This window comes from Dipodomys merriami, unplaced genomic scaffold (genome assembly GCF_024711535.1).
Source record: "Dipodomys merriami isolate MVZ:Mamm:240054 unplaced genomic scaffold, mDipMer1.0.p SCAF_3, whole genome shotgun sequence".
NCBI lineage: Eukaryota > Metazoa > Chordata > Mammalia > Rodentia > Heteromyidae > Dipodomys > Dipodomys merriami.
Genome location: NW_027204492.1, coordinates 114,863,464 through 114,883,996, shown reverse-complemented (window position 1 = coordinate 114,883,996; position 20,533 = coordinate 114,863,464). Strand labels below are relative to the sequence as shown.

The 20,533-nt window shown below is 38.5% G+C and overlaps 1 protein-coding gene across 8 annotated transcripts in view; it reads left to right on the top strand.

Annotated features, from left to right (window-relative positions):
• Frmpd4 (FERM and PDZ domain containing 4) overlaps positions 1-20,533 on the top strand; it is a 493,982-nt gene that overhangs the window by 464,887 nt on the left and 8,562 nt on the right. For all 8 annotated transcript variants that reach the window (XM_070040874.1, XM_070040873.1, XM_070040876.1 and 5 more), the window contains 5 exons: positions 5,605-5,741; positions 8,909-9,035; positions 12,377-12,466; positions 13,042-13,224; positions 15,165-15,303. In XM_070040874.1, coding sequence (XP_069896975.1) covers positions 5,605-5,741; positions 8,909-9,035; positions 12,377-12,466; positions 13,042-13,224; positions 15,165-15,303 — 676 coding nt within the window. The remainder of the gene's footprint in view (positions 1-5,604; positions 5,742-8,908; positions 9,036-12,376; positions 12,467-13,041; positions 13,225-15,164; positions 15,304-20,533) is intronic.

Here is a 20,533-nt window from a genome sequence, read left to right as displayed (position 1 = left end):
AACTTGCCAGAATGGCTGTCTGACAGTTTTTCCCAAAGGAAATTTATCCAACTTAATATTTAGGAAATATTACTATGTTTTTTTATAACTACAGCTTGGATTTCCAATACAATTCCATTAAGCAATCAGAACCCACTTATGTAACGCTGAGGCATCTAGCAACACAACTACTCAAAGAAGTTGTAAAACTAAATGCTACCTTTCCACTCTCAGAAAAAAAAGGAGAGAAAAATGTGGGGAAAAGACAAAAGACATATTGTCTCTTTGACTGGAAATGCCTTTATAAAGTAAAGATCACTGGAGTCATATATATGCATATAATATGCACATATATATATATATATAACTCATCAGAAGGAAAAAGAAAAGAAAACCAACAAATGCTTGTTCAGTCCACATAGTTGATACACAGGTATTTGTTACATTTCAAAGATTTTTAACATTGGACAAGACAAGAAGACAGAAGATATAAAAGACACATAGACAAGACAGATGTTGGAAGTTAGGGATACTGACATAAATTGAAGTGGCAATAAGCCCTGGAGATTAGGAATTAAGTCAAAGAAAAAAGAAGCAGAGCATATTAGAACCTTCTAGCAGATATAGACCCTCAGGGAAAGGACCCATTAAACTTTCCCCACCTCCGTGATCTTTAGAAGAGACTGGTGTTTACAGTTCAATAGGTTGATACGTGTTCATGCAAACAACTCTGAGTCATCAGGATAAGCCAAAACCTGTTTATCAAGGAATTTAAAATATATAAGATTTTTTTTATCCCAACAGTGAAACTGTCACATTTTCTAAATGTTAAAACTTTGGCTAGCTCTACCTTTCACTTGTCAACAATGTCGCTTGTCCCAACAAACCAGGGAACACAGCTAGCTTAGAGAGCATGAAACCAAGAACCAATTCTTCTGTGATCTCTTACTATATGTTACCTATATTCCTGTGAAAACTAACCCAGGTGCAACCACTGCACCTAAGACCATGGGCTACATGTATTAGCTTACTAGTTACAAATTGTTAAAGATGAAATCAGTATGTAGTGGTAGACAGGAAGATACATTGGTTTGTTTTGCTTGATTATATACCCCCACCGATAGCTGGCTGGCACTTTAAACCTATTTGACTCTCTGATTAATCATCACAACTCCACTTCATTTATAAAAGAACAACGTGATTGTATTTGTCTCTGGGAGGGAAGGCAAGGAGTTCTACTAAGCTCAATTCTCTATAAGGTTATGTTTGCAAAAATCTAACACGCAGGGGTGTTTCATATTTGAAAAACATCTCATACCCAAGAGATTGGCCTCAGAACAGGAAAACCAGCCTGGAGATCTTGCCCAGGGACTGATATTTCTCCTTTTCTATATTGGGTGTTTTGTGGGTAGTAGATTATCTACCTATTCAAGGCACAAGTAGCCAGAGGGGAAGATGTATAACCACATAGAGAAAGCAATAAAGACAAAAACAGAGTTACTATCATCTTATATATCCTCTGCTGAGAATAAGAAATGAAATCTTTTTTGCCTCAGACTCTGCTTTGGAATGCCCATATCACAGAATGTGTGGTGAGTCTAAAATAACATAGTTGTCTAATAAAAGTCAACAGGTCTACAAATGGTGCCCATAGGCCTAAGTTGATTTAAAAAGATGTGATGATATTCGCCTAGAGAACAAACTAATAAGAAGAAGCAATGTAGATCATGTTACAAAAACAAAATCAATGTAACTTAGCAGGCTCCTGATGAGGGTAGTCTCCATTGAGTAGATGAAGTATGCCAATAGAAACACAAATTTCAATAGTGATAATATATATTAATCTCCCGGTCATTTAATGAACCATGAGGTCTTTTCACATTTTAGCATATATATTAACAGTAAACTCTAATAACCCAGATTGCCTTAATTCATAATTATAATGGACTATGCTGACATTTTCCTGTCTGCTGTCTATTCAGGAAAAGATTACTACACCAATGAGTAAACAGGATATGACCTAAGATGCTCCAAAATGTTTGTAAACACTTCAAACCCTTCTACACTTGTAACAGGTTCATTACAAATGAACTTTTGGTAGGTATAAAGTGGAGCCTGTTCGGAATTCTATTTAAGGAAACAATAGCCATCATTATCAAAGAACATGTGTATTCAGTGGTATATTTGAGAACAACAAAAGCATGATTAATACCAAAAAATACACACATAATTCCGATTCTATACTAATTATCTAGGGCCAGTCCAAACTAATTACATAATTAAGTGACTAATTGTCTTGTCAAAAAAATTGCACAGAACTCTGGTAAACAAGGAGGGGAAAAATGGTTCAAGCCACAACTCTTAGGAGAAATGTTCACGATAACTTATATTTGTAAAACACGTTCCCATTTCTTACCCAGCATTCCAGTAATGTGGTGACCTTGCAAGGTAGTTTTTGCCTCTCCAGTTAGTTTTTTTGAAGGTTCATTCAGTTTTCAGAAAACAGAGTTGAAGCTCAAGAGAGGTGAAATCCCATTACTTACTTAGGTCATTTGGCTGAGTCTAGAATCAAACGTGTCAATTGCCGGTAAATTCTATACCAACAAACAAACAAACAAACCTCTATTTCAAATCGATTATGCAACAGCAATTACTGAAGAGAGTAGTTTCTCAAAATGGTTTCTCAAAAAGAAAATTCTATGTCTGGCACTGTGCCCAGTGACATACGTTGTGACCACCAACCCCTTGTGGAATGATTAAGATGAACTACTGGACTATTAAATCCTTAAAGCCCATACAGACAAGTCTTAGCACTTGGAAATCATGGGCAAACCCATGTCTAGCAAAACAGAATGGCATCCTGAAATCACTTTTTTTTTCTTTTTTTTAAGTGTTTTTAATTGTGAAAATACCATACAAAGGGGTTACAATTACATGAGCAAGGTAATGAGTACATTTCTTATCAAGCATTGTTGCCTCCTCCTTTGTTTCCCCTTACCATACCTGCCCTCCCATCCCACCACCACCTGTATCCCTATTTAAACAATTTGTTTTTTCCCTTTCCCTCCACAAATTATATCAACATGAAATACAGTGAAAACAGAGGTTATACCCTGGGGGAGGGACATACAAAGCAACAAAGAAATCATCTTACAAATATGTTAGAAGCAATAGCAAGAAACAAAAACCATTTGAATCCTTATCTCGGGGTTCATTTTGCCTAACATTAACTTATCTGACCTTTTCTGCTTGACTCAGACATATACTAGTTATTGCAAATAAGGGAAACCATGGGAACTATGTTTCTTTGGGCCTGGCTTACTTCACTTAATATTAGTTAAGTTAATTCCAAGGTATTTTTTTAGTTTAATTTTATTCTATTTGTGAACATACTGTACAGAAGGGTTACAATTACACGGGCAGGATAATGCATACATTTCTTACCAAGCATTGCAGCCTCCTCCTTTGGTTTACCCTTCACATCCCTTCCCAGCCTCCCCCCTCCCCCCCAATCCCAATCCTTCTCCTTCCCCCCCCCCCCGCACCGACGTTGTAAAGCTCGTTTTGGACATGACAACTTGTACTTCTCATTGTTGCAACAGGTCCACCTGTATCCTTAAACAACTGGTTTTTCCCCATCTCCTCCACAAGTTATACTGACATCAAATATAGTGAAAGCAGGGGTTATACTGTGGGGGAGGGACATACAAAGCAACAAAGACATAATCTTGTAAATGCATTAGAAACACATGCATGAAAAAAACATTAAAATACATATCTAAGGGTTCATTTTCCTGACATCACATTATCTGACCTTTTCCGCTTGACTCATACATATACTAGATATTGCAAATAAGGGAAACCATGGGACCTATGTTTCTTTGGGCCTGGCTTACTTCACTTAATATAATTTTTTCCAAGTTTTTCCATTTCCTAACAAATGGGGCAATGTCATTCTTTCTGATGGAGGCATAGAATTCCATTGTGTATATATACCAAATTTTCTTGATCCACTGAAATCACTTTCAGAGGCTGTCGTAACTCAGACCTCTCTAGCTCCTGCTTAGTGACAGATGCACTTCCTGGAAGGACTGCTATGCATCCTGGGTCATTTTGAGATTTTTATAAGGCAACAAAGGTGAACAACCTCATAGGGTTGGATTGGGAAAGAATGTGGCTTCCCTCTTAGCAGTTGGAGCAATGAGCCGAGAAGACACACACATCCGTCCCATGGGGCTCTACAGCAGACATTGCCCATGGTGGGCACAGCATGTGTTAAATATGCAAATGTCACTGCTGTATGCAGATGCCACGCAGCAGTACATGACTCCACGTTTATAAAATCCAAAATGTGAAGTGATTACAAATGGGCTGCTCTTGGAAGAAAGACAGACCAAACATGATACCAGTTTCTATTTGAAAATGTTGAGAGAGAAAGTGGGGGGTGGGGTGGGGAGGGAGGTTGTTAGAAAAAGGCTAAATATGCTAGAGGTAAGAATCCAGTTTCCCTTCTGAGGCATCAAATATGTAGAATCTGCTTTAGCCTTGTCACATTGTCAAGCAATACTAAGCCCCCGGCTCTCTTCCTAAAGAGGGAGGGGTAACAGCATCACTCTAAAACCAATCCCATGTGGTTCTATAAGATCTTAACATTTAGAGTATCTTCTCAGTCACTGTTTGTCCTACTGTGTTGGCCAAGCTGTTCTCAAACCTACAAGCTCAAGTTCAGCCTGGCAAGTGCCTAGGACTACAGGATCACCCCTACTTTGCCCGGGGTTCAGGCACTCTTCAATTGAATCCTTAGATGTCTCCCTTGTATAGAAGAGGACCAAACTAATGCTGAGAGCTGTGGAGTGATTCCCATGGTGTTATAGATTTGAAGTAGCAGCCAGTGACCACTAAAATGAATGGGGGATTTTAATAGCCGTCCTTTATAGAATCTATCAATACCCTGAAGAAAGCATTTATACATCTCATCTAATTCTCGAGCTGCTCGATTTTCTAATGAATCCCCATTGCATTGATGAGTAAACTCAGACCAAGAGTCCAAGTAAATGGTGGTATTTTCCAATTCTAAGGACTCCACACTGTTAATTCCTTTAGTCCTCAGAATACCCTATGGCTACAGAGTACTGTCACCCTAGCACTACCACCCTAAAACTATCACTGTCCCAGAAGGGGAAACTGAGGTACCATCAAATAAGGAATTTATGCAAGATAGAGTCCCCTATGCAAAGGAGAAGTGAGTTTGGAAGCTGGGATTCCAAATCCAGCCGCATAACTGTAAAAGCCACATTCTGCTATCAAATGCTTCATGTGTTCAACTGCAGCACCTGTGTTTGAAATTTCCATCCCTAAATTCCTAATTATTTTTACGAAAAGCTAAATATTTAAATAACAGCTTGCTGATGAATGTGAAATGTTTTGTGTGGTCTCTGTGTTTGTGCATGCAATTAAATACTGACTCGGTTCCAAGCAGCATGGTGGAGATGTTTCCACATTTAGCCTCAATGCCTTTGAAGTGAAGGTTGAAATGCTGGGGACTCATGTCACCTGTTCCTCTAAAGCAGTGTGTTTGCAGGCCCATTCTCTGATGAGCTGCGCCCTCTGCTGCTCTCTTTGCAGAGTTGTAATGATGTGGTTCAGGAGCGATTTGGGCCGGAGCTGAAATATGACATTGCCTTACGACTGGCTGCGTTACAAATGTACATTGCCACCGTTACCACCAAGCAGACACAGAAAATCTCTCTGAAATACATCGAGTAAGTATACTTTCAGAGCCATCTTAGAGACAGAGATGCTTTGAGTTTTATACTTTTGTTTCGACTGCCAAAATTCATCTTAATTGTGGCAGGGTTTGTAAACCAGAGGCTAAAAGCATATAATGTTCCTTTGTAGTGGAAGAGATGCATTTCTCATCTAAATCCACCTTTAGAAAACTGAAGTCGAAAGGAGAGTCATACTTAAAATTAAGTGTACACTCTTTCAATTCCTAACAGAACTTTGGTCCAAGCCAAGCTTCAGGCTCTGAACTTGTCATACATTAACCTGTTTAATTCCCACAACATCTCAATGAGATCAATAGGACTTTAGCTTCATTTTATAAATGGTCAAACTCCAACTGAAGCACAAAATCATTAAGTAACTTGCCCAAGTCCCATGGCTGTTTTCCACTTTTTGCAAGAGGCTGGATTCCATCTCAGGCGGTGGCTGTCGTTTGGGTAATGGGTTGAAGCACTTGTGTTTGGGAAGTGTCCGCATAGCCTGAAATCACTTTTCCACAGTCAAAACTTTTATACCCAGGCACCGGTGGTTCTCACCTCTAATCCTAGCTACTCAAGAAGCTAAGATCTGAGGATCATGGTTCCAAGTCAGCTCAGACAGTCAAATGTAAGAGACTTTCACCTACAATTAGCTAGAGAAAAAGCCAGAAGTAGAAGTGTGGTTCAAATAGTAGATCATCAGCCCTGCGCAAAACAAAAAAGCCAAGTGATATTCTATTGTATATAGGTACCACAATTTATGGATCCATTCATCTGTAGTGGGGCATCGAATTGTTTCCATATCTTGTCTATTGTGAACAATGCAGCAAAATAATGGCATTCACAGGGAAATGGATAGAACTAGAACAAATCATATTGAGCAAAATAAACCAAGATCAGAGACAAATGGCACATGGTCTCCCTGATATGTGAATGTTAAATTCAAAATGCAATGAGATATGACAAAGTAAACAGGACTCAAGAAACAGAGAACCTCTTCTTAGTTTGTCATATCATTTTTAGATGACTCTATGTTCTTGACCCCACATAAGGTAAATACATGCACACACTGAGGGAAGCTAGGAGGAGGGCACAGAATCAGAGGGAAATGGGATAAAATACAGCAGAGGGGCCGTCAGCTGCACTGGACATTGATGAAAGTGAACTAAGCAACTCAAGGACAGTGATGGGAGGGAGGGAAGGAGAGGGAAAGAGGAAACAGCTGACACTAAGCAAAAGGTAAGAAATGTCACCCAATGTGGAAGAAATAGCTGTATTGTCAAAGTTTGTAGAACATGATAATGACAATTGGCCTTGTAAAGGTTAAAATGTGTTTGTGACTTTAGCAAAGTATCACTATCCCATAATACTGTGGGGTATGTAATCATTCAATCTCAATAAATTTTTTTAAAAGCCAAGTGAAAGCATGAGGCCCTGAGTTCAACCCCCAGCACTGGTGCAATTTGTATTAAGGAAAAAAATAGCAATGTCACCAGCAGGGAGCATAATGTCTGTACTAAAGAACTGACTGTGAGGTAGCTGGACAGAGTGGACACAACACACTTGTCTCTGAAGCAGATCTTGTTTAGACACTGTGAATACCTTCTCTTGATGAGAATACTATTTACACTGCTGAATTACTATTTGTCTGGGAAAGATCCCCTTCTAGAAAAAAGAGAGAGAGAGAGAGAGAGAGAAAGAAAGACTGTGCAGCCTTCAGTCAGGAGTCTATTTAAAAGCCACCCTTTCCAAGAGACTTCTCTCTTATTTCTTGGCTGGCAATTCAGTAGCATAAGACAACCATCACTCACTTCATCTCAGCAGCTCTCTATGTTGAGATAAAGGGACACATCTTTCAGAGTTCATGGCCAGGCCAATGCTAAATCTCTACATAATGCTAAAAGCCCTGGATCCTACCCATCCCATTCCCAGGAGATGTACAAACTAATTACAGTCCCACCTTCCCATCAGCTGTTGGTGAAGTAGCATGGCGCCAAGTTACCGCAACTGGAGGCAAAATGATTCTCCTCAGCAGGTTCATAATCTGTGTCAGGGAGAATTGGCCTTTGCCTGACTTCTATGCACTGTCTCCTGGCAACTCTCAATTTATCTGTTGATGCCTAGAGATAAATGCTTGAGCATACAACCAATCAAAATAGAATTATAGAATTCACAATATAGAATTTGTTAAGCAACTTCCTACCAATAGAAGTGTACTTGAGGGACATGCATCCCACCTCATATATGTATACAGGCACACACGCACACGCACACGCACACACAAACACACACACACACACACACACACACACACACACACACACACACACACACACACACACACACACACACACCAAGAAATGTTAGTGGATGGAACAGACATCGATTGGTTGGGACAAAAGAGAACTATGTGTTTTCAAAAAATAGTCATTGTTAAGGGGAAGATTTACATATGTGAATGACTTTAAGAGATTCATAAGCCTCATTAGCATTCTTTCTACAAAGTAAGAAATATGTTTGTTTGTGTTTGTGTATGTGTGTGTGTGTGTGTGTGTGTGTGTGTGTGTGTGTGTGTGTGTGTGTGTGTGTGTGTGTGTGTTGTTCTTGGGTCTTGAACTCAGAGCCTGGGTGATGTCTCTGAGCTTTATTTTGCTCAAGGCTAACACACTACCAATTGAGCCACAGATCTACTTCTGGCTTTTTTGTGGGGAATAGATTATGGTAGATGAGTCTCATCTAACTTCCTACCCAGGCTTGCTTCAAACAGCCATCTAGGCCTCTTGAGTAGCTAAAATGTTTCTTTTAAATGAAAGGTCAACTACAATGTTTCCTCACTATGAACTGAAAGTTACTTCACTTCTTTACCAAAAACCCATTTGTTCCAACAAACGCCAGAGTGCCATTTTATCTTATATAACTAATCAGCAAAAAGATTTGCATTTTTTTTGTTGGTCATGGGGCCTGAACTCTGGGCTTGGGCATTGCCTCTCAGCTCTTCAGCTCAAGAAGAACGCTCTACCACTTGAGCCATAGCACCACTTCTGGCTTTTCCTGCTTATGTGGTGCTGAGGAATTGAACCCAGGGCCTCAGGCATGCACAAGCACTGTACCACTGAGCCACCTTCCCAGCCCAGATTTGGAATTTAAAGACATGCTTTTGATTCCAGGAAAGAATGGGGATTAGAGACTTTCCTTCCTTCCGCTGTGTTGCAAAGCATGAAAGAGAAGAATATCAAGAAAGCACTTTCCCACCTGGTCAAAGCAAATCAAAACTTGGTACCACCCGGTAAAAAGGTATCACATTTGCATCTGAATAGAAAAGAAATTTTAAGAAGGGAGGTTTGCATGCATTTTAAATATTTAAAATTAGTCCATGAATAAGATACTTAGCACTTTATTTTCAGAAGGCAATAACATTGTATATGTTTTTAAATGATTAACATATTTCTAAGGCTGATGAAAACAAAGTATTTTACTAAAAGTGGAGTTTTGTTTTATTTTATTTTATTTATTTATTTCTGGTGCTAGTACTGGGTCTGGAACTCAGGGCCTGGGCACTGTCCTATAGTTTTTTCACTAAAGGCTGGCACTCTACCACCTAAGCCACAGCTCTACTTACAACATTTTGCTTGTCAACTGGAGACAAGAGTCTCATAGATTTTATTGCCTGGGCTGGCTTCATGATCCTCTGATCTCAGCCTCGTGAGTAGCTAGGATTACAGGTATTCTTATTTGTTTCTCTGAAGTTATTGACTCCTTATTTGTTCGACTGGAGGTGTGTGTGTGTGTTCACAATCCTATAAGAAAAGCTTTCATGGCCTCTGAGGCCTGGTGATAAGTAGAGGGGGCTGAGAAGATGGCTCAGTGGTAGAGCGCTTACCTTGCATGCATGAGGCCCTGGGTTTGATTCCTCAGCACCACATAAGCAGAAAAAGCTGGAAATGGTGCTGTTAGAAAAATGGTGCTGTTAGAAAAGAAGGTATAATTTACAGGTATTTTTCTTTTCTTTTTTTATATATGTTTTTATTGTAAAAATAGTGTACAAGGGGTGACAGTTACATGAGTAAGGTAATGAGCACATTTCCTATCAAGCATAGTTACCTCCTCCTTTGTTTTTACCCTACCATCTTCCCACTCTCACCTCCCCAAATCCTCCCCCCACCCCTGAAGTTGTAAAATTCGTTTTCAACATAGTGTCTTGTACATCTCGTTGTTACAGTGGGTCATCCTGTATCCTTATTTAAGTATTTTGTTATTTCCCTTCCCCTCCCCAAATTATAAAAATGTATATACAAGATGCAGGGCACCAGAATCAAATACAGTGAAAACAGAGGCTATACCATGGGGGAAAATCATACAAAAGAAACAAAAAAAATCACATATTACATTATAAATACGTTTTAAAAAAACAATAGCAAGGAAGAAAAAGCCAGATGTATCCCTATCTTGGGGTTCATTTCACTTAACCTCACCTTATCTGGTCATATGTACATAGCTTTTGATCTCTTCTGTTTGTCCTAGACTTATACTATTTATTGCAAATAAGGGAAACGTTGGGACCCATGTTTCTTTGGGCCTGGCTTACTTCACTTCATATAATTTTAAAAGCCAAGGACTGAAGTAAGCAACCTAACAACCCAAGAACATTTTCCAACTGATACAGAGATTGTATGACTTTAACACAGTTCACTATAATTAATACAATTATACACATGGATAATTCTTTGTCTTAGTACTTGATTTTCAGTCATTTTACTGGTTAAGGCACAGTTAATTTCTATTCCTTCTTCACCCCATAATGTTTTTTTCTTTAACATTTAATCAGCCACATTTAACTTCCTAGTTTTACTGGAGAAAGCCTCCTACTACTGAGAGCAGTGAATTTAAGGGAAATAGCAGGATACAGTAGGTCAAGAGTTTTTATAAAAAAAATTATAGCTATGATTATTTCATTGCCAATTTCTGTAAATGAACTTGTGATTGTTTTTGTCCAGTCTTGCCACTAGTCTTGTAATAGTTTATTAATTAGTATTAGTTCTATCTATATACTTGTCAATTACTATCTTAAAAAGGTTAGTTTTCCCAGTCAAGAGTGAGTGGTTTGCTTTCAAAAGAGTTTGCAAATTTTCTAGATGTCTTTCAGAGAAGATGGATAAACAGTAAAATAAAATACATAAAAGGCAAGGCTAGAAGGACAGCTATGGGGCTCAAGTGGTAGAGTGCTAACTTTGAGAGAAAAAAGTTAAGCAAGAGAGAGGGTAGGCCCTGAGTTCAAGCCCCAGTAATAACACTCATGCTTTAACTAGAGTTAACAAATGAATTTCCATGTCTCATGAAGTTAAATCAAAATTACATTCATTGCTACTTAATGGCCATCTAGACCTTGTTGGAAATGTTCACCCTTATTCAACATTCCTGGCAAAATCTAAATAAACCATGGATATATTTTTTATTTATTTATTTACTGTCAGTCATGGGGCTCAAGGATAGAATGCTACCACTTTGAGCCATAGCTCCACTTCTGATTTTTGAGTGGATAATCAGAGATAAATATCTCACAGGGACTTTTCTTTCCTAGTCTGGCTTCAAACCTCGATCCTCCGATCTCAGCCTCCTGAGTAGCTAGGATTACAGGTGTGAGCCACTGGCACCTGGCCATGTATATAGTTTTAATTAACACTTTTTTAATGATGTAGGAGCCTACATCTTAAGTCTTTATGAAGATAAATATTACCTGAATAAAATTTCATTTATAAAACTGGGCACTGGTAGCTCAAACTTGTAACCCTAGTTACTCAGAAAGATGAGATATAAGAATCATGGTTCAAAGCTAGGCCAAGCAGGTAGGCCCATGAAACTCTTCTCTCAAATTAACCAGCAAAAAGCTGGAAACAGAGCTGTGGTTCAAGTGGCAGAACACTAGCCTTGAGCAAAAAGCTCAGGAATAGCACTCAGACCCTGATTCCAGCCTCAGGACCAGCACAAAAAATTCATTTCATTCATTCATGAAACTCAACAGATTCTCAGCAGTGAATTTACAAACAAAGATTTAAATAGCAAGTTCATCCATTTCCATAGTGTTTAGAGTTCAGAGAGTTCATTTTCCCTGAAAACTTTCAAAGATCAGAAGAAACTTTGAGAGGGGAAGATGCAAGAGCCTGTTTTAAAAGGCTTTCTGTATATTTCAAGTGTACGTTCAAAACAGCTCTCACAAACTCTGTATATAGATGAGTAGATGTGTCTCCTGTGCAATGAGAACATCGGTTTGCAAACCTACCTCTGTCCATAATTGCAAATGGAAATAGCATTCACTTCTAGAAACTTCCTACTAAGTCCCATGGAACAGCTGACGAGCTTGTTCTCATTTATTGAGTGGCATGGATCACATAGACATGAATTCCACACACACACCTCCTCCAACATGAGTAAGATTCAAATCTTGGTTTCAAGTTGCAGTGTATTATTAGGCAACCCAAATCCTAGTGATTTACTTTCCTTACTAGTCACCATCTCCCTAGCAACAAAAGCATCCTTCCATTTTGCCCTTGTTTCCATCTGGTCTCCTGCTGATAAACAGTGACCCCCTCCAACCCAGGCAATGGAGTCTCCATCTGAGTGTTCTTTTCTCTCTTCAGCTCTCTGCACTACAAGCCAAGGTCCACTATCTCAAGTTTCTCAGTGACCTGCGACTGTATGGGGGCCGTGTGTTCAAGGCAACATTAGTGGTAATTTCTTTTTTCTTGCCTTTTCTTGGGAGCCATAAAAGCCTGTACAATGTCCCAACAGAAGCTGTGTTGGGTGAACTGTGCCTGATGACAAAAGTAAAGCAGCTGTGAATCTTTCCTAGGCTTCATTCTTAATGGCCTTCCCCACAGTTAAAAGGTATCTGAAATCATATAAAAGCTAGATTAACACTACTGCCATAGAAGAAGAAATTTGAAGAAACTAAAGAGAATCCAAGGACTCTAACAATGGCACGCGTTTTCAGCCACCGTACCAGAAGTTGCTTCCACATCAAAGAAAAGATAAAAAAAGCATCATTTCTAAAAAATCCACTGATGAATATCACTTGATTGTGTCCTAAGTTATTCATAATTTATCAGAGCCTTGATTTGGTCACATAGCTGATTCTTTTCATTGGATGATTAAGGCCAATGTGACCTAGAATTCTTTTCTAAAGAAAATGTGATCTTATATTTTTAAAAATCCCAAAGCAAAAGACACAGCCCCACAGGTGCAATGTTGCATGGCTGCTCAGAAGTTGGAACTTTCAAATACTATGTCAGCATTTCTTTCTCAGCAGGCAGAAAAGCGCTCAGAAGTGACTCTTCTGGTTGGGCCCCGGTATGGCATAAGTCATGTCATAAATACCAAAACCAATCTGGTGGCTCTTCTAGCTGACTTCAGCCATGTCAACAGAATTGAAATGTTTACTGAAGAGGAGAGCTTGGTGAGGGTGGAGCTTCATGTGCTAGATGTGAAGGTAAGCCTCTCACAGGTCTGCACATAGCCCTGGTTTGAGCAGCTCATTTCTGGTAACACTTGCTGGCCTTTACAAACTAGGTAAAATGAATGCCAGAAGAATCTCAGAGATGTCATGTGATGCAGGAACAATCCACTCAATTGAAGCCCAAGGGCTCTAGTCCTCACTAAACTGCTATGTGATTAGGAAGAAGTTACTGTACTTCTCTGAGCACAATTTCTTCACTTATACATAAGAAGCAAAGCCCTAGCATTTTTTATATTCCTTCTAAAGTTAGTATATGAAACATCGATAGTCAGAGAGCCGTTTCCCAAATCATTTCCTAAACCAATATGACATACAGTGAGTCAGTGGAATTTTCCCCAACATTCTTTAGAATTCTCATTCCTTTTGGCTGTTGTGATTATGCATTTTAGGAAAGTTGAGGACTTCAGTCACTTGATCTTCTCACGGAATAGCAGTATGTATTAATTAAGCATCTGACCCCTATGAAATGTCATGGTCATTCATTTAAAATGACCATCTGAAATTATGCACAATAAATTAAACTCAACTTTCTAGGGGGGAAAAAGTCAACAAGAAACAATCTCATGTTTGTCCCAGTAAAGATATGCTGTTGGATTTTAGCTAGGTAGACATATTTTATGATTGTAGGGAGAAAAGCAACCAGGACCTAAGGGAGGTAATGCCAGAACAAAGGAGATGGTGCCAGCCAGCCAGGAGAGTTGGCTTTTTAAGGGCAATTGAGAATGAGAGGAAAGAATTTCCACAAAGAAAATCAGAATACATCAGTGTATTCTGCAGCTGGAACAGATGACCATCACAAGACAGAGCATGTAGCTCAGACATATTTCCTGTGGCCTGTGGGAGTTTATGAGCTCAATTCAGAGGGCTCCATTGGACACCATGACAAGTTACAAGCATGAGAATAGATCTGAATATTACTCCTAATTCATGACCAATTTGGCTGAGAAAAATAGACCCATCATGGGAAAAGGGGCAGAAGAAGAGTGAAGACCTACTAAGTAGAATAAACAGTCCCAAGTAGAGAGAAAGGGTGAGACCCCAGTTAGTAAACAGTGTTCTGCTTGTATCAAATCATTCTGAATTAGCTTAGAGGCTGGGAAGACTTTAATTGAGGTAGAACAAAAGACAGTTCTTGGGATCTGAAGTCCTATTTCACTACATAGGAACATTGGACTTGGCCAGGGTCCTTTTCCTGGGAATGACAGAAGACACTTTTCATCTTGCTGTCTTTACTTCTCTTGGCATCTGCTTTTGTCTCTCATTTATTTCTCTCTTGCCTTCTCTTTCTATTTATACTCTTCTAACTTAATACAAAACAATTTCTTCATCAATACCATCCTCCCTCTATACCCAAGTTCCAGTCCAGTTATATAACCTCGTGGGTTCCAGTAAGTTTCAACGAGGCTTTGCTCAACTCTCAGCACTAGTTTACTTTTCCAGAAATTTACAAGTTGCTTTAAAAGCAGCCCTTTCCTGGATCTCTTTGGCACTTTTCATTTAGTTCTAGAAGTTTCCATTTGAATTTGACTTCTCTTTAACACTAATTTTCACAAGAAATCCCAGTTAATCTTCCTGCGATTTTCACATTCTTGATTCATTTCTGATAATGGAAGTAACTCTTAACTATCACTGCTTTGAATGTTAACTATTAGGAACCCAAAACATACAATTTACTTTTCCTTTTTTCTTTTTGTTTTATTGCAGTCTAACTTGGAAGAGATTTAAAATGCCCAAGCTTTCTTAAAAATGTTTTTCATTCAGGTACTTTTTCTTCCCATTTGTGTTTCTCCAATTCACAAGTTTGTTCAATAGCTCCTGTTGTCTATATTTCATAACCACAGATGTAGCTGTTGATACTCAAGGGAGCTTCTGAAGGAATGATAGCATTAACTGAAGTATCTTTTCTTGTGTAGCCTATCACCCTTCTCATGGAATCATCAGATGCCATGAACTTGGCCTGCTTGACAGCTGGATACTACAGACTCCTTGTGGATTCCCGGAGGTCAATATTTAACATGGCCAACAAGAAAAATCCAGGGACCCAGGACACAGGTATTTTCTTTCTAAACTCGTGGAGCACTGCCTACCTCTACCTCTACCAGCACTACCCCCAGTACCACTTCCAGATATCACCTAACAACAATAGGGTGCTCTTTTTAAAAAGTTAAAATTGTGCCAGGCATGTAGCTCATATCTAATTCCAGCTACTTTGGAGGCAGCAATCAGGAGAATCAGAGTTCAAGGCCAGCTTGGACAAAACAAAGCAAGACCTCCAACTCAATCAATAAAATGGGTATGGTGGTACCTACCTGTCTAACAGCTACAGAGGAGGCGATAAGGGTAGGTAGGAAGATGGCATAAGGCCTTGCATGAAAAATAACTAAAAAGGGGCTGGGGATGTTGTACTAAAGTGCTCAGAGTTGAATCCTTAGTACTGAAAAAAAAAGAAAAGAGACAGATGTTGGTGGCTCACACCTGTAATCCTAGCTACTCAGGAGGCAGAGACCTGAGGATCTCAGTTCAAATCCAGCCAGGGTAAGAAAATCTATGAGACTCTTATCTCCAATCAACTACCAAAAAACTTTAAGTGGTGCCATGGCTCAAAGTGGTAGAGTGCTAACTGTGAGCAAAAGAGCTCAGGGATAGCTCCCAGGCCCTGAGTTCAAATCCCATGACTGACAAAAAGAAAAGGAAGAGAAAAACTAGATTGTATCCACAAAAATATTTAATACTTAAATCAACACAAAAGTCTTCCAATACTGCCAGTATGGTTTAATTATTAAAAGTGAACATGCTGATTCCCCGTCACATTTGACATGTCACTTTGAAAGGTCAAGCCCTTGTTTCAAAGGCATCAATTTTATTACTGTGAGAATGCTCATGGCTGATATATACAAATATATATTTTTATTTGTGATACTGGAGATACAAATCAGAGTCTCATGTATGCTAGGCAAGTGCTTTGAGAGTGAGTGGTTCTCATTTTTTCAGTATTTAAACATTTTCCTTCATCTATAATTGTGTAAGCTAAATAATTATGATTAATAGACACCATAATTCAAGGCATGGCCAACAATCTACTAAAAACTATAAAACAAGGGTCCATAATTAAGATTTCTTTTAAAAGAAAGAGAATTCTTAAGAGTAAACTCAGGGGGGTTGGTAATGTGGCTTAACGGTAAAGTGTTTGCCTAGCATACATAAGCTCTGGGTTCGATTCTTTGGCACTGTGGCTCAAGTGGTAGTCTAGCTTTTAGCAAAAAGAAGCTCAGGGACAGTACTCAGGCCCTGAGTTCAAGCCCCAGGATTGGCAAAAAAAAAAAAGAGGAAATTCATTGTCATTGGAAAAAAGAAAAAAATCAGGAAGAAAATTTCTGTTTTTCTGTGTGCCGGTGCTGGGGTTGCACTCAGGGCCTGGGCACTATCCCTGATGTGTTTGCTCAAGGCTCAACCTCTGTCACTTAAGTCACAGCTCTACTTCCAGCTTTTTGGTGTTTAAGAAGAGTCTCACGGACTTTCCTGCCTGGGCTGGCTTTGAACTGTGATCCTGAGCCTCTGGAGTAGCTAGGATCACAGGCTTGAGCCAGCAATGCCCAGTGGAAAATTCATTTTTAAGATGCGCAGAAAACATGTCTCTATCCCCTAAAAATACTATAATATCCACATGCATACTGACTTAGTTTATTATGATGGCTAAGTCAGTAGAAGCAGCTATAATCAGAGAAAAAAGGAAGTCAGTGAAAGAGAGAGAAATGGATAGCATATGTTACAAGGCAACTTTGACTTTCCAATTAGATTAATCTAAGATTATTTTTTTGTTGGTCTTACGGTTTGAACTCTGAGCCTGGATACTGTCCCTCAGCAATTTGGATCAAGGCTTGCCCTCTACCACTTGAGCCACAGCACCACTTCAGTTTTCTGGTGGTTTATTGGAGATAACAGTCTCACACACTTTGTGTGGGCTGGCTTTGAACCATGATCCTTACATTTCAGCCCCTTGAGTAGCTAGGATTACAGGTGTGAGCCACAGGTGCCCAGCCCAATCTACGATTTTTTTTAGTGGTACTGGGGTTTGAACTCAGGATCTGTTGCTTCCTAAGAAGATGTTCTCCCACTGAACTACACAGCCAGTGAAATGGACCTAAAATTTAATCTGCATCCCCACGTGGAAGTGCATGTATTTTCAAATTTCTCTCTAAGGGTGGGTTTCCTCATCCGTATAATTTAGGGATTAAAAGTTTAGCTTCAAGATAAGCATTACAAAAGAAATCTATGTACAATACCTAAAAATAATGCTCAATACTTCTGCTAATATTTTATATTTAAATATATTTAAATTTAAATATATTTATTTAAATTTAAATATATTTATATTTAAGTATTTTAAAAAATGATGGAAAGCTTTTGAGGATGGAAATGATAGACATACATAAAGGTCGAGGAAAAGCAAGCATGAGGCAAAGAGCGCCCCTGAGAGACACAGATGACTAAAAATAATTAGAGAAAGGAATAAAGCAAAAATATGTTTTGGATGAACATCAGCTTTGGTGGTGAACATTTTTATGGCCACATGCTTTCATTGAGTGAAGAGATTTAGAGCAATTCAACAATGACCTTTGAAGTTCCAAAAAGCAGTTCAACAATTTAACACAATCCTTTCACACTGAAAAACTAGTTTGGAGCTTTTTATTTTCAAATCTTAAAAGTTCACCTTCAGAATAGAATCTTTTCTCTATGGACTGTCAAAATTGTACAAGTATGGGAAGAAATTCAAACATGTCATTGTAAAAATGGTTAGAGTAATAGAGTTTTGCCCAATTTATAATGACCCACAATACAATGTCCAGTAAACCTGAGAAGCAAAACTTAACTTATAAACAGTATTATTACTAGCCAGGTGCTGGTTGCTCAAACCTGTAATCTTAGCTACTCAGGAGGCTGAGATCTGAAGATCATGGTGCAAAGCCAACCAGGGAAGAAAAATCTGTGATACTCTTATATTCAGTTAACCACCAATAAGCCAGGAATGGATTTGTGGCTCAAGCTGCAGAGTACAAGCTTTGAGAATTAAAACAAAAAACCCTCAGGGTCAGTGCCAGGTGCTTGCTGCCATTAGAAGGTGCTAGGTCTGGCTAAGTATCATTAACTGAATACGTATTATTAAACTTGGTTTTAGCCATTTGAATACTGAGCTCTCTTGTTGGCCCAAATTAGCAGTTGGCAAACTATGGTCAATGGGCTGAATAATGTTCTTATTAATAAAGTTTCATTAAAATTCAATCACATATATTGCACTACTTTCCCGGGACTGCTGTAACAAGCTATTACAACCCCGGTGAGTTAAACCAACAGAAATTTATTCTCTCACAGTTTGGAAGGTCAGAAATCCAAAATCAAGTTGTGAGCAAGGCTGTACTTTCTCCAAAGGATCTAAAAGAAGATCCTTCCTTGATTCTTCCCACTTTTGATAGCTGTACCAATCTAGTCTTTGTCTCTTGTCTTCACATGACATCTGCCTCTTGTATGAATAGCCCAAATCTTCTTCTGCCTCTCTTTTTTAAAGACAAGTATTCAATTGAAGCCCACATGGAAAATTCAAGATGTTCCCTCTTCAAAATCCTTAATTTTAATTTTTTTTTCTTATAGGATCACATCTCGAATAAGGTCACAGTCTCAAAGTAGATATGTCTTTGGGAGGGGGGCCTCTCCATTCAACCCATAATCCTATTTATTTAGATATCATGAATAGTTACTTTTGTATTAGAATAATAGACTTGAGTAGCTGTCCAACTGAACAGTTGGCCTGAGACATAAAGTATTTCTCTGGCCCTCCTTTTACTCAAAATATTTTCCAACTCCTGTTCTAAACCTAGAGCCCTGTTACAATACAACTTTACTGAACTGTTTCTCCCAACAGCAAGCCACATTACACACACATACACTCATGTACACGCACCTGCACATAGAGCCCATTATAATCTAAAGTTTTATTGCTGATAAAATAGTGTTGCTGCCTCATAAGGCATATTTATTATATAATATGATGCAAATATGGCCAGTGTCCTCTAAGTGTCACTTAGTAAATAACTCTGAATATTGTTTACGATAAACCCCATTCAGTAATTTGGGGACAGCCAAAACTACTTTTGTAACACTGATTTTCTCATACACATAAGGTGTCAGTATTACCATAACTTGAGCCAGAGGGCAATCTAAAAGAAAACACGAAAGAATGGTAGAAGCTTAAATTTTCCTCCTAATGTTGCCCCTGGAATCCACAAAGCAAAAGCAAAATGATGACCTAGTTCTCTATCTTGTTAAAAATTTCCACATAAAACACATCCATATTAACACATACTTAAAGAGTAAATAAAATAATAATGTTTAAATTGGGGCCTTTGCAATTTTAATTCATGAGGAGCATCAAAACCAGTCTTCATGAGCTCCCATGTTACAAACAAAAACTAAAACTAGTCTAAATATGAACTATGCTTAAAACTATCTGAGATATGTGTATAAATGTGTCACATTATACATTATATACTCACATACACCTATGTAAAGGTATAAATACTGACATTTGTACATGAATGTATTTCACCACTAGGATATAAATAGGCTGAAGATAGAGATGAAATATTTATTTCACTTTCCTAAAAACTGTGGCACAATATGATGATATTTGACCTTCTCTTAAAGAGAATATTTGCCTCTACCATGTGGTGAATGTTAGAGTTCACTTTATCAAGAAAAGGGCAATTTATTTTCTTGCAAATGGCCTATTGAATTATCGGCATTAAAGTCCTGAATTGCTTGTTTTCTATTTATATTTAAAGATGTAAGTAAGGTCTAGTAATACAACTAATAGTAAGAGGAAATTAAGCTAGAGTTGCCCATTCCCAAATGGTGTTACATTTTATCCATTAGGAATGATTATTTTTAATATAAATTTATTATCTTGAAGTAGTTGTGCAATGGGGTTTGAATTCAAAATGCCAGGTTATGAATACAAATCATCTTGATCAAACTTACCCCTTCTATCATTCTTCCATGTCTTTCCCAGCCCCACCCATCCCCTAAAGATACCTGGTTCCATTTTCACATATGTACATTGAACATGGTGACTGTATTCACCCACCCCCTCCTCTCCTTTTGTCTGCTTTCCCTCTCTATGTGTTCTCTCCCAACAATGCAAGTTTCAACTTCCTAGTATTTATTTTGTTAAACTGTGAGTTAGTTCTTCCAAGGAATTATACCATTGCAATACAATACCAAATGCATT